This window comes from Ananas comosus, linkage group 1 (assembly GCF_001540865.1).
Source record: "Ananas comosus cultivar F153 linkage group 1, ASM154086v1, whole genome shotgun sequence".
Taxonomy (NCBI): Eukaryota; Viridiplantae; Streptophyta; class Magnoliopsida; order Poales; family Bromeliaceae; genus Ananas; species Ananas comosus.
In genome coordinates, this window is record NC_033621.1 from 21,163,828 (window position 1) to 21,179,228 (window position 15,401).

The window sequence follows — 15,401 nt, forward strand, 5'->3', positions numbered from 1 at the left end:
ACTGACAGATCCTGTTACAGAGTCATTTACTATAATGAATCAGTTAAAACCATGAAAAACAAAGTAGACAACTGCATGAGGGGAAAGATTGCTGTTAATGAAGTTAAACAAATTATCTGAAAGTGATCACTATTTGCTGCACATCAGATCTTCATTATAAATTCCCCAGTACATATTTACAGAAACAAACCAAACAATAAGAGTACAAGTGTGTGTACGACTATCAAAATATACGATGATTCTCGACTGATTCCGATTGAAACAATTCATTTGCTGAGCTTAGACATAGAACAAAAATGTCTGAGGTCCTCTTAAGAATTCAAAAGAAAAGGAAAAATATATTTTAAGGAATCTTTTGGATGATTGTACAATGAGGAAGATTGCAATTACTACCCCAGGTCTTAAGCTGAAGAACAGGAGATGCTGTGTGTCGATCTGCGGCTCGGCTTTATTAAGTTCCCACTTGATAAGGGAAACACAAGTAGCTGAAACCACGTTCTCTGTTTGCGAGGGTTATTTGTGAAAAGAAGCCAAACTGGTTAAATGTTCGTGGATCAAGCTTTAAAATGGCCCTTCAATGTATAGCTTTAAAGTAGAAAGGCTCTTCTTCCACGTTCTCTGTTTGCGAGGGTTATTTGTGAAAAGAAGCCAAACTGGTTAAATGTTCGTGGATCAAGCTTTAAAATGGCCCTTCAATGTATAGCTTTAAAGTAGAAAGGCTCTTCTTCCATTTAACAGCACATTATTGATATTCAAATCTCCTCAACTTTTCCTTTCTCCAAAAATGCCTGATATTGAGCATGCCGAGAAGCTGGTAATCCTTATTCCTGGACATGCATGTTCTTGCAGACAAAGAAAAGGAAATCTTATCTACAAAATGCTTTCGCCACCCTCCGAACCCGTTTGAAATCTTTGTTCAATCCCATGCTCGCTTGAGCTTCTCCCCGATAAGTTCCTCCCTCTATCCCAAAACCATGCTCCTCTACTTGTTCTCAAAGGGCCTGAACTCGAAATCCTCCTGAAGGAACCAGTCGCATCCCTCGTAAAACGCGCTGAGGTACTCAACACGTTAGAAGAGGATAATTTCCTTTCTGCTTCCATGTCCAAACATCCGCTGAGTCTCAATTCCGTGTCTGGAGTATGTGAATCTTCTCGGCTAAAACTTTCCGACACTTTGTGCTCGTTGCCCTCGTTGCATACCAGCTTCAGGGCTTGAACCACCTCACCCATGAACGGTCGTTGATCGACTTCAGGCTGAACGCACATTGAGACAATAGCCGCTACTTTTGCCAAGCTGTCGTATTTATTAATGTCGAGAGATGGATCGATTATCGTCTCTAAACTCTCTTTACTTGTAAGAAGTGGGCGCGCCCATGTTACGAGATTTTCTTGCCCCGGGGGTCGCAACATATCTACTGGTTTCCTTCCCGTGAGGAGCTCAAGAAGGACAACTCCGTAGCTGTAAACATCGCTCTTGACAAGAAGATGCCCTGTCATAGCATATTCAGGGGCAACATATCTAAAGACAAAAAAGAGGGCAACAAGTGAAATTAGGTGATATTTAGAATTCATCAATGGTTGACAAAGAGAAGAATGATTTGTTAAACAATATTAGATACCCGAAGGTTCCCATAACGCGAGTCGAAATGTGCTCGTGTGCCTCGTCCCGGGCAGCTCTGGCTAGGCCAAAGTCGGAGACCTTAGGGGTGAAATCATGCTCCAACAAGATGTTGCTGGACTTGAAATCGCGATGTATGACACGAGGGTTTGAGTCCTCGTGGAGGTAGGCAAGAGCACGAGCTGCACCGAGGGCAATCTTAAGCCGTGCATCCCAATCAAGTGGAGCGGTTTCTCTATCCGGTCCTGATTATAATTCACAATTCAGATCAGTTCTTAGAAGCTCCGATTAAACTACTAGTTGCCCAAAGAAGTAATGTTGGTATCCTCAAAATATATGTATGATATGTAACAGTTCAAATTCGCTGTTCCTCACAAATATATCGGTACATTAAGTTGCAGCATCATCCAATTCATGGGGGAAGCTGGTTTTGATATTAGTAAAGGCTTTTGAAAGATAAGTAACTTCTGCAAGTTTAAGGGTATAAATGTAAGACATTTAAGTTATATAACGGCATACGCAAAAATTCAGATTTGCAGGGATGTATATCTGAAAAGAAAATTCTGAAGAGCATGTATGCAATTTAAGTGCGTTAGCAATTACCATGCAGATGAGATTCCACGCTACCGTTGGGAATGAGTTCATAGATCAGACAGTGCATATGCTCCTCAGTGCATATACCCAACAACTTAACCAAATTCCTGTGGTGCAGACGGCTCAGCATCTCAACCTCAGCCAAGAACTCTCTGCTGCCCTGCTGATCTTCCCTCTTAAGAACCTTTATAGCCACACACCTCCCGTCATCGAGAGTCCCTTTGTACACACGTCCAAAACCACCTTCGCCGATTATTTTGGACTCGTCGAATTTGTTTGTAGCTCTTTCCATCTCCGCAAGGCTAAATGTTTTTGCCGTGCCCGCACATGTTGCGATGCTCGAGGAGAAGGATGCTGATGCTGAGCTAGGTTGGCTTCCTAATGCCCGAGCTCCCGTCCCTATGAAATAAATAAATAAATAAATAAAACCTCCAATGAAGAGTTCAGCAATTAGGGTTGAGAACAAAGAGTCGATGGAAGCTATATTCACTTCTTTCACTTCTCAAGCAATGAATGACAAAGTTCACGGATAAAAAATAAATTTACGATGCACGAGTTGATAAGAAGTTCATGTTGACAAACATGACACCTTGGGCATGATGATCCCATGCCTATAATTTTATTTTGTGTCAAAAAAAGGAGAAAAATCAAAATACTCGATTAAAATTTCAAGCTAATCTCATGAATATTCAATTTCTAGGTAAAAATTATTTCTATAAAGCATCGTATCAAACTCTGTATTCTATTGCAGCTCAGACATGTAAACCCAAAATAGAGCAAGAAGTTCACTGAAAAATGATAGAGAAAGAACAGAAAAAGTGTGCGATTTCACACCCATTATGTTGTTTCTACAGCAAGAAAGCTTGAATTATGCATATGCTCACCAATTCACATGCATTTTCTTCCTAATGCCAAAAACATGCAAGAGACTTAAAAGTAAACACCAATGAAGGGAATAGGATGTATCTACCTTGCGACTTAGCAAAAGAAGTAGTTGGTCCTAGCGGATGAGAACGAACTATGCACTTCAAGAATACCATCCACGCAGCTCCAACACACAAAACTAGAGCAAAAACAGCCGACAAAATAATAATAACTATCAGGCTGCCACTTTGTTTTTCTCGATGCTTTCTCACATTGGCGGCAAGAGGTCGTATAGACTTCGGATTGTTTCCGTTAATTAATACCCCATCTTCACTACTCATATCTCCAGGTGCTGCAGGTGGAGACAAAGAAAGGCCTGTAGATACATATATTAAAAAAGTTAAAAATCAGGAAAAGCCAAGTAAAACATGTGTTATGAATATTAAAAAAAAGAAACATTTTAGGAAGAAGTTCAATAAAATCTCTTTGTACGTCATGAACGAGTAAATGGCCACATCTTTGGTTATGTAAAAACAGATACCTGAGGTTTTGCATTCTCTAGAAGTGTGTGTTTTTTTTTTTTTTAACCCGGAACCAAAATTGTTGGAATGAGCATTTTCAATACTTGTTTCCCTGATCCAAATTTATCCCCCCAACTAAAAAGCCTTAAAAGATCCGTATAAGGAGATGTAACAATGGAAAAACTTGACATTAAATTATCACTATTGGACGATATAAGAAAACCAAAATGCACAAATATAAGGAATGAGGGAGCTTCATGATTAACCTGGGTAGATAACATATAAAACATCATAATCCCCAAAGTAGGAAGCATTTATGAAAACCTCCTTGTGCCAAAACTTCTCATTAACCAAAAAGATCGTCGTGTTATCGAATTTGTTGCCGAGTGGGATGAGATCAATGAAAACGACAGTCTTCTCAGGCTGCTCATTTGCGGCATTTGCTCCCATGATTCGGACCTGACTTTGTTTCATTAACACTCCATTAGCAAGTTCTTGGGCAAGCTCAGAAACCAAAGTAAAGAACGTGTATAAGGCAACGTTTAAGCGTAGCCCAACTTTTATTGGCAACACACAAGCACATGGCGATCCTGGTGGGCTATTTGTCCAAGGATCTGAGCATGATAGCGGTGTACAATCTGCACATAAAACCAACAGTACATCAATAAAACACTTAAAACTTTAAGGTCGGATTTAAGAGAATGAAAGCAAATTATTGATCTTTCGACAAGTTTTGCGGCACAAATTAGAAAAGTCCACTATAACTTTGTAAAAAAGAAAGCATGTGATTCTTAAACACACCTAAATTAGGTGGCGGAGGCGGTAATGTATTAATAGGTTCTGGTGATGGCGCTTCATGCTTTTCTCGGGTGGAAGCACTGGGAGGGGGCATGGGAGATGGAACAGGCCCTATCATCATGAGAGTTTTGTAAGCAAATGAAATAAGTATTAAAGGATAGAGAATCCATAAAAAGAAACAAAAACTTCAAAAAAGAAAATCAATATCTCAACATACGTCTGTTTATGGTAGATGGTATGTTTATTGATGGAGAAGAGGAAGGAGCTTGTCGACTATCTGCTGAATGAAAAGGAGCCTGAGAAATTGAAGGGCCTGAAGAACAGACAAACAGTCCAAATTTAGAAGCAAAGGTAATTATGTTATGAAAGCTCCAAATATAAGCAATTTTACCAGTTCCTACCTTGAGCATGGGGTGGCGAAGGATGATGCCTTCGATTATTCTTGGGGGACGCTGCTGGAGGACGTGAAGGAGCCGAAGACAGCAAAAAGGCTTTTCATTAAGTCATTTTGGAAGTTAATAATACACTATTAGCAAATTTATCCAACCTGGAGATTCCGATATATTCGGCTGGAATGGAGCATGTGCGGGCTCTGGTGTTCCTCTTCCTTTGTGGTTATGAGTTGTAGAAACAGGTACAGGTGCAGGACTATTAAGTGTTCTTCCCGAAGGAGATCGATTAGGTGAATTCAAAGGTGCATGTATAGTTTGTGGTGGTATCTTTGCTTCGTGTGGAGAAGGGCTTATCAGAGGGGAAGAAACTGCATTAAAGAAATCGGCTCTCCGTTATTATAATTTTCTCATGATAAAGGGATAAAATTTCATTTGCAGCCCACAAATGAATGTCTACTTTATTTGAACTAGCAAAGAGATTGTATTCGGCATCATTATTTATCTTTACAAGAAGGAAGAGAGTGATTAATAGGGAACTTTTAGTCCCTGTGATGAAGAAAAAGTGTACATGATGAAAATATTTTTAACCTAGAAGGAGAATATATATATATACCTTTTGTACGGGAATAATTTAGATGTGATGAATGGGTAGATGGTTCCTTTGGAGGTGACGCAACTGGATTGGTGTGTCTCGCACTATTGTTGACTTGGGGAGTCGATACTGGAGAAGGAGCAGGCCCTGCATGCAATAAACAAGGAATAGCTCATCAATATGAAGAGCACTAGTTGGCATTTTCTAGCGAAGGACTAAGGATAGCTATGCCTTGTAGATGTGAAGAAGTTGGAGCGGATAAATTGGTAGAAAGTTTGTATACCTTTTATGTGGGATGAATTTACAGGTGATGAATGGCTGGATGATTCTTTCGGAGGTGCTGCAACTGGAATGTTGTGTGTCGAACTACTGTTGGCATTGGGAGTCAATGCTGGAGGATAAGCAGGTCCTGCATGCAATAAATAGAGATAACTCATTTATATGAAGAGCATTAGTCAATATTTTCTAGCGAAGGACTAATGAAAACTAAACTGTGGAGACAAATTGGTAGAAAGTTTGTATACCTTTTATGTGGGATGAATCTACAGGTGATGAATGGCTGGATGATTCTTTCGGAGGTGCTGCAACTGGAATGCTGTGCGCCGTACTGCTGTTGACATTGGGAGTTGATGCTGGAGAAGAAGCAGGCCCTGCATGCAGATATAAGGAATTAACTCATCAATATGAAGAGCATTAGTCAATGTTTTCTAGCAAGTAGGGACAAGTACACATTGTGTGTGTGAATAAGTTGAGGGAAATAATCGGTAGAAAGTTCACTATGTTGAATATAAATATTAAAAAACTATTCTCTGGATGCTTAAGTTTTTGGAGAACAACGGTTGTTTTATATTCTTTAACATGGCATCAGAGCAGAGCAGAAGGTTTTGAGTTCAAGTCCTATTAGATTCCTAGTAAATTAAATATAAATATTAAAAAAAAGCTTAAGTTTTTGGAGAATAACAGTTGTTTATATAATTTAACACACTATACCTTCTATATGTGAAGAATTTACATGTGGATGGGTGGATAATCCCTTTGGAGTTGATGCAGCAGGAATACTGTGTGACGTACTATTGTCGACAATGGGAGATAATGATGGAGAAGAAGCAGGCCCTGCATGCAACATTTAAGAAATAACTCAACGATATGAAGAGCATTTGTGAATATTCTCTAGAAAAGTAAGGATAAATATAACCTTGTAGATGTGAATAAGTTGAAGAGGATAAATTGGTAGAAAGTTCTTTACCTTTTATACGGGAAGAATTTACAGGTGATGAATGACCGGATGATTCTTTTGGAGGTGCTGCAACTGGAATGCTGTGTGTCGCACTATTGTTGAAGTTGGGAGTTGATGATGGAGAATAAGCAGGCCCTGCATGCAATATATAAAGAATAACCCATCAATATTAAGGGATTAGTCAATATTTTCTAGGGAAGTAAGGATATATTGTTGATGTGAATAAGTTGGAGGAGATAAATTGTTAGAAAGTTCATTCACCTTTTATACGGGATGAATTTACAGGTGGCGAATGACCGGTCGATTCGTTGGGAGGTGCTGCAACTGGAATGCTGTGTGTTTTACTATTGTTGACATGCGGAGTTGATACCGGAGAAGAAGCAGGCCCTGCGTGCAACATTTAAGAAATAACTCAACAATATGAAGAGCACGTGTGAATATTCTCTAGAAATGTAAGGATAAATATAACCTTGTAGATGTGAATAAGTTGAAGAGGATAAATTGTTAGAAAGTTCATTCACCTTTTATAGGGGTTGAATTTACAGGTGGCGAATGACTGGTCGATTCGTTTGGAGGTGCTGCAACTGGAATGCTGTGTGTTGTACTATTGTTGACACGGGGAGTTGATACTGGAGAAGAAGCAGGCCCTGCATGCCATTAAAAAGGAAAACTCACCAATATGAAGAGCATTAGTCAATATTCTCTAGAAAAGTGAGGATAAATATAGCCTTGTGGGTGTGAATACGTTGAAGTAGATAAATTGGTAAAAAGTTCATATACCTGTTATCCGGGACGAATTTACACGTGACGAATGACCGGATGATTCTTTTGGAGGTGCTGCTACTGGAATGCTGTGTGCCGCACTATTGTTGAAATTGGGAGTTGATGCCGAAGAAGCAGCAGGCCCTGCGTGCAATACATTACAAGGAATAACTCATCAATATGAAGAGCATAAGAACACATTCTCTAGTAAGGATTTATATATATATTTTAAAAAAACTCTAGTAAAGATAGCCATACCTTGTAAATGTGAATAACTTGGAGGTGGCAAACTAGTAGAAGGTTCCTTTGGAGGCGAAGCAATTGGTGAGCCATACCTATTCCCATGGAAGCGAGAAGCGTTTGATGCAGGTGCTGTCCGTCAAATGTTAATGCAGAATCAACATAGAAAAATAAGCCAGAGAATTTAATCTTTTTGAAATTGACACCTTTTGGGTGAAAATTTTCTTTTGGAGTAATTGGTGGTGTAACTTTTATGGTGGGGCAGAAATTGGCACACTATTCCTTTCTCTAATAATAGTTGGTGAAGTAGCTGACATCGAAGAAAAGCCAAGGGTTGTATCACAATCAACTACCCCTGTTAAGTATTCATTTCCACTTCTACAATTATAAACTATGGAGAAGAATACCATTCGGCGTGGAACTATTAATTGGGGATATTTGGCTAGATGATTCATTCGGGGGTGGTGCGACTGAAACATCACTACCATTTCGACTTATTGGAGGAGTGATAGGTGTCGGAGGAACTGCCGGCCCAGCAAACAATACACCAAGTTATTTAAACTTAAAAAGAGGTAGAACTAGCATGCTAATTTAAGAAAGATGTCACAAATAACAAGCACTGCTGGCGAAATGCTTACACTGGTTATTTGTAGTATGCGGCGAATCTGGTGTCGGAGATGGCGCATGTCCAAAAAAAGCCGGTATAGGAGGTTGAGGAGGTGGCAAAACTGGTAGAAATAGTTAGATTCAAGAATTAAGTATCGTGCCACAGGGGGCTTGCGTGCAGCCTGTGGCACAAAACATGCCACGGCACGTGCCATGGCATGCCCTGCACCATTGGTGCACTATGATGTGACAGTGACACAATTTTTGAGTGTTTTATTCTTTTTTTAACTTAAATCATTTCATTCCAAAGATCATCTGTAAAACATATGATTATAAAAGCATTCCTATCCCACCAAATAGAAGGCAAAAAGGGGATAGTCCCTTTGTACCATGCCGGTCGGCATGGTTGGCACATAAATCCCGCGTTAAGTCAATAATTTACCGCATGCTACGGTGCTGCACTGTTATTAACCATACCTTTGTTTCTTGGTACTGAGACTGGAGGACTAATCTTTGGTGCTTCTCCATTTCCAGTACGCGCAGATGGTGGAACCGCATAGGAAGGAGAAAGATCGTGGGCTAAAAATGAGAACCAAAAAGAGAAAAAGATCATTTGGGATTTGTGACGATTAAAGAATACCAAATAGTCAAAGATAGGAATTTACAACTGGGAAGACTTGACGACGGGCTTTCATACGGTGGAGCACTTGGCTGCGCTGATGATATCACTGCTTGAACAGCGGGGGGAAATACGTCAGAAGTATGTGGAAATCCAGAGGGAGGAATAGTTGGAGGTTGAAGCGGAAGAGGCAGTGAAACTGACGCAGAAACCATAAATGAAATTAGATCAAGTTTGATAGTATTGCTCACCATTACTAAGTGATGGTAATCAATTAACCTTCTTTACTTGGAGCTGGGACTGAAGAATTAGTATATGGTGCTTCTCCATGAAAAACTGGCTTAGGAGAAAGATTATTTTCTGTAAATTGGAGAGGGAAAGAAATTTGATCAAGTTTGATACAGTATTAAACTTTATCAGATTGTCTCAAAATTTCAAGAAGCATATCCTTAAATTTTACCTTTAACGGGATTACCCTCAGACGTCGTGGCTGGAGCAGGTGCATATTCTTTTGGTGGTTCTTTAAAATACACAGGACTGGATGCTTCGTCTTTCGTATGAGGAACTGAAGAGGACACGTATGGGGGTGGGGATACATCAAAATCTGCATTGAATCCAACAGAAATTACGTAGTGATCCTTCTAAATAAAAAATAAACAAATAAACTGAAATGGATTTTTAGTATGAACCTAAGTTTCTCGGCGGTGGAGAAATTGATGGAGCAACCATATTTGAGGGATCAAGTATCTCAGTTGTGTTATTTGTTGGAGGCGCATTTGTCAAGGGTAGCAGTGTCCTTCGAGCAAGCAAGTGCAGTTCTAATGGTTTTGAGAGTTGTACTACAAAAATATTAAGCATAATGTATTAGCAGTTTCATCTTTTAAGCTCAAAAAAGTGAACCGTAGTGCAATTCCGACCACAACAAAAGAGCACATAAGAGAGCACATGGCACATATCCAGTAGATAAGAATTACAGTTCATGAACTCACAGAAACAACGACCAAAAGCACTTACACTTTTAATTGACATTTTCAAGGCCCAACAATGAAGTCATATTGCTTTCCAAAGAACAAGCTGAAAACAATATAGAATATATGTACATATAAATATATATATATATATATATATATATATATATATATATATATATATATATATATATATATATAGAGATGTATAGAACTCTTTGTCCTCATAAGTAGTTTTCAATGATGGAGCTTCCATTAAATATGATATAAAGCATTTGAAACTTATAAAAAATGAATCCGTAATTTTTCAAAATTATAATAAAATCCATCAAGCGGGCATAAAATGAATAGTAAAAACTGAACGATCTCCTACAAATGGATGATCAGATCCTTTAATTTAAGATCGGAGTTATTGATCTATATCTAGATTATGAATAGAATTTTCTATCAAAAATTCAATCAATTCTGATTCTTTTACACCGTTAAACTAGAAAGTATCCCATACAAGCCATTAAAAATTATCAATTTTGAGATCTTCTGATCCTGAGGTAAATAATGTCAAAAAAATATGAAAATTTGATTTCTAGAAGTTTCAAATGCCTTAAATCATGTTTAACGGTATGGATCGTCAATTCGAAAGTTTTATCATCGAAAACAATTTATGAGTACGAAGATGATCGTGCTTACAAGAGAACAGTAGCTGGACTCTATATATGTATATATCTCTTCTGTAACACAACAGTTTCTCGCTATTTTTCAAGCCATATCCTAACATTGTTTCCCCTAAAGCACAAAGTCAACACTGAGAAGGCTCTCAAAAGAATTGACAAATTTTGTCAATGAGCTGTCATCCACACATCAGCACTCAAGAAAGCAGCGGAAGCAAATTCGGCAAGACGGAGGCTCACAACAAAACTAAAAGCCAGTCAGCCAATAGAACACTCTTCATTGGTTCTTTCATGTTTAGCTTATGTAGTGAAGAAACACTCACCGAAATTTACAACAACTAAAATTAATGCCATATACATTTCACAGCAATGTTTAACTAGCATGTGGTTCGATTTTGTAGCCTGTATACATTATACTGTCATAGAATAACCCACTGACGGAAATTGGCCTACTCAGTTAATTTATGGTTGAATGGTTACCCATAAAATCTGATGCTACTTGTTATTTAAACCTAACCCTGTAATTCCGCATGTATGGGATTTCCCTGAACATAGTCCTTATTATCAGCCAATAGAAACCCCAAACAACTCAGACAATTTACTTCTAATGCTTAGAGCCACTTGAAATAAACCTTAATTCCTAGATATCAAAATGAAAAATCAACGTTATTCTGGGATATATCAAATTCAAAGCAATATCATCTCCATACATTCCTCGTTCTTTAGAGGAATGTTTCCAATAAATAAGGATTCGTTCTTGCATATTTTTACTAGTTTTCCAAAAGTAATCCATGTCCCGATCAAACCGGATTTCCCTATTATTTTTCTAATCACACCAACCCTACAAATATACAAATAGCTTAATCTATAGAAAGACCAAGAGGCTCGATCAAACTGGTTGGCCACCGTGATCAATCGGCCAAACGCATATCCGGTGTTCAGATTTAAGCTTCCCATTTTCTCTAGGATTGATATTGCCTCACTACGCCGCGCTAATACTACATCAAAAAGTCCAATTATATAATATTTCATCACGGTTTTTTAATACTTTAAAAGATTTTAGAGACGAACAGTTGTTTCACACGGTATCCGACCGTCGGAGGTCCCAAGATCACTTTTTTTCACAAGTTCTTAGTTTGATTTAATTCAAGCCCATGTCATATTAGAGAAAACTAGAGAAATGAATGGCTGTCTAAGATGATAAGATCAACAAAATCTAAAAACATCCTCAGAAACTAACATGGCAACAAATGGAACTTATTCAGATCATGTTTGTAAGCATTTTTGCTACCTCCGGGGCCTCGGATCGCGACGAGAACAAGAAGGAGAACGCCTACAACAGATGGGCAAAGAATCATCATCATCCGCCGCCGCCGCCGCCCCATGCCGCCGCTCCCTCTCTCATAATCCAACCCCCTCAGCCCCCCCACAAACTCGCTAAAAACCGAAGAACATGGACGGATTTGATGAACCCACCAGGAAAAACCACTGGAACGATCCCAAAGGAGTCAAATTTAAGCAAACCCATGCAAGGAACCACCAATTCACATACACAAATGTAAAAGGCTATAAAGAAAGAAGGGGAAAACAAGAAAAGGATTGAGATGAATTTAAAGCAAACCCATGTGAGGAAACATCAATTCATGTCCAAAGGAAACTGTGGAGAAGAGCTTCTCTCTTCTGGGGGTGATGAACAGCAAAAAAAGGGCTACAAAGTACAAAGAAAGAGGGGGAGGGGGGAAAGGGGGGGTGTATGTGTTGGGTTGGGAAATGAGAGGGGTGGGGAAATGAGGGGGTGGAGTGCATAAAAGCCTTGTGTAGTGGGAAGGGGCCAACTCTTCTCTCCTAACTTTTAGATTCTGTGCTATGCTTGCATCTTGGACTCACTTTGATAGATTGAGAGAGAGTGAGAAAGAGAGAGAGGACACAGAGGAGACTACTGTTTTAGAGAGAGAGAGAGGGGACAGAGGGGAGTTGATATATATTTAATATAATATTCAGAGGTTGTTGAACTTGAACACAGGCAGCAGAGGTCCAACACAGGGGGGTACAAAGTTATTCAAGGCCTCTTTTCTGTTTAGTGGAGCTTTCTGGTTGGGTGTTTGGTGGGGTTGCACTGTTAAATTTATTATTATTATTATTATTATTATTATTATTTTGAGAGGAAGATTGCACGTTATTTGTTACGTTTGCAAAGCAGCTACATTTTGAATTTGGGACTTTGGCTTTATTTAGGATTGCGAGAAGATTGCGTTGAGAAAGTACGCTGTAAAAATACTATATTTGTGTCCGTACGTAATATTACGTTCCGCATATCGTGATGAGTCGGTTACGATATATTTTTCGCGGTCCCAGTGGAGAACGCAGAAGCATATCCCTATATGCTTTTTCCACAACTCCATTTTATCTAATAGCGTTAGATAGGCCTCAATACCAAACTAAGCCTTAGATACCAACCACCTGCCCTTCTACCACTTGCACTATGGACGGTTATTCTGTTATGTTTATTATTATTATTAGAGAAATCCTTAGTTTACAAAAATCTTTGAGGATTGCAAACTTGCAATCTTGACAACTCTCAATTTTATATTATTTGAGAGAAAGGTCGCATGCTATTCGTTTCGATTTATTTTTTAAAAATAAATTTAACTAAAAATGTAAAATAACTATATTTCGAACTTGGGACCTCAGATATCAACCACCGACTCTTTTGCTACTTGGACTAGGGACGGTCGTTCTGTTACGTTTATTATTACTTGAGAAATCCTTAGTTTACAAAAATCTTTGAGGGTTGCAATCTCGACAACTCTCAATTTTATATCCAATTTTTAGTGTATATATATATATATATATATATATATATATATATATATAGAACATGGCGCTGCTGTGCTCTAAGGAGCACGGTGGCCTCCGTGCTCCTGAGCCGTTTTCGATGATTGGAGTTTCCGAATCGACGATCGCTCCGTTAAGCTTGATCTAGCTTATTTGAAGTTTCTAGAAAATAATTTTTGCGATTTTTCGATATCATTTACCTAGCAATCGAAAGGATTCAAAATCAATAATTTTTAACGGCTGAAAATAAAAATCCTATAAAAAGTGGTGATATAGCACTAAAATTTTCGATCAGAAATATTGATCTTTTTATAGATAGTATAAAGAATTTTCTATCAAAATTTCATCTGATTTGAATACTTCTACACCGTTAAACTTGAATACGGCAAATATCAACCATTAAAAATTATGGATTTTGAATCCTTTCGATCACTAGGTAAATGATATCGAAAAATCGCAAAAATTATTTTCTAGAAACTTCAAATGCGCTAGATCAAGTCTAACGGAGCCGATCGTCGATTCGAAAATTCCATCATCGAAAACGGCTCAGAAGCACGAAGGCCTCCGTGCTCCTGAGAGCACAGCAGCCCTGCTCTATATATTAGAAACGAATAGCATGCTGAAGCAAGTTCTTACTTCTTGGCCAGGTCCAGTAACACTAGCCTTTTGCTGTGTCAATTTTCTATGATTGTTATTCTTTAGTAGGTGATTATTTATGGTGACTCCCTCAAGTATCGGTTATTTTGAAATAACCCCTTCAAACTTTATTTTTTGATTGATAGCCCTCAACTTTTATTATTTTTTAAAATGAGTAATTTTAGCCAAAATATAGAAAGATTCTACCAAATATATTGACAACTTTACTGAATTTAATGGCTTTTATTGTTTTTTAGCCAATAAAACAAGGGCAATTAACTGTTAGTAATTAATATGTTAGAACAAATACCGCAACGAAAATCTGATTGTGATTAATATTTAACTAATTTTGTAATAAGAATAAAATCAAACTTACAGATAAACGCAAATATCCAAATAATAATTTGATCTTATCCGGAAGCGTGCGAGGCACTGCCCTAAGGCGTATTTCCGTCCTTACGTGCGGGATTAACCGAAAATAACACCCCAAGATACGACCGGAATTCCTCCTCCTGCGAGCACGATCGTGAAGGAGGTTGACGAAGATTCTCAACACCCAGTGGATAAGGGGAATGTTCAAAAATAAAAGATAAAAGAATAAATGGATAGAGATTAACCAATGATCAAAAATCTTTTCTGCCTGCTCTATCTTGNTATTATGAAAATAACCATCTAATAAATTTATGTCCCAAAATAATTTACCTCCCAATCTTAGAATTTGCAAAATTCGTTTCCAAGATGAACACTAGGATAAAATCACGAGAGCAATTATAATATCAAAATTTATCAAACTGATAAAAGAGTAACCCCGACAAGTTCTGAAATATACTAAAAATTTAAAAATTATAAAATTTAATCATGTTTAACAAAATTCGGTTCAACAACAAATAGATTGCAGAAACAATTTTAAAATATTTGATTTTAATTAGGTAATTTGTTTGCAAACAATATATTGCAAGTAATGTATAAAAATATTAAATACAATCAGCAAAATTATCACAATAACTGTGCTAGCTCTTGTATATTCAGTCGTGCTAAGAAGTTAGATAGTTGTGATATTAAATCCAACAAATGGAGTTTGCAATGACAGCAACAATAATAAAAAAAAAATGCAATAGTATTAATACTGCTTGTTAGGTGATCTCGCTCAAAAACTGTGCCTTTAGAAAGTGTAGGTTGAAATCCCACTTGGAGCAAAATGTTTAAAATTAATTTTGCAGCAGCAACATTTTTTTTTTTTTTTTAATTAGCAAAGGATTTTACTGTAGCAAACTTTTAAACCGTACACTATAAAAAATAATTTTACAGTAGCTTTTTTTTTTTAAAAAAAAAACAAATTTAAAACACCCTAAAGCAAATAAGAGAATATAATAATTGATAATTAAACTGTATGCATTTTTAGCAAGTAAATTATATGCAATTGAATTTGAAAATACTAATTCTAATTTATT

The 15,401-nt window shown here is 37.6% G+C and overlaps 1 protein-coding gene across 4 annotated transcripts; it reads right to left on the bottom strand.

The window, feature by feature from the left end:
* On the bottom strand, positions 104-12,417 carry LOC109708942 (mucin-5AC-like). Of its 4 annotated transcripts, none has more exons than XM_020230915.1 (27): positions 12,101-12,417; positions 11,771-11,967; positions 9,533-9,682; positions 9,319-9,447; positions 9,123-9,203; positions 8,890-9,042; positions 8,702-8,803; positions 8,257-8,346; positions 8,026-8,154; positions 7,637-7,750; positions 7,397-7,522; positions 7,138-7,263; positions 6,878-7,003; positions 6,626-6,751; positions 6,370-6,492; positions 5,904-6,029; positions 5,663-5,788; positions 5,401-5,526; positions 4,943-5,155; positions 4,797-4,850; positions 4,613-4,708; positions 4,399-4,506; positions 3,864-4,235; positions 3,183-3,452; positions 2,222-2,611; positions 1,620-1,863; positions 104-1,519 (listed from the first exon to the last, which is right to left on the bottom strand). In XM_020230915.1, exons 2-27 carry the CDS (start codon positions 11,862-11,864, stop codon positions 871-873), a joined length of 4,443 nt encoding a protein of 1,480 aa, XP_020086504.1. In that variant the 5' UTR covers positions 11,865-11,967; positions 12,101-12,417; the 3' UTR covers positions 104-870. The 4 variants fall into 4 exon arrangements, with proteins under 4 accessions (XP_020086504.1, XP_020086494.1, XP_020086486.1 ...); XM_020230905.1 differs by having other exon boundaries at positions 8,026-8,142; positions 9,304-9,447; XM_020230897.1 differs by having other exon boundaries at positions 9,304-9,447.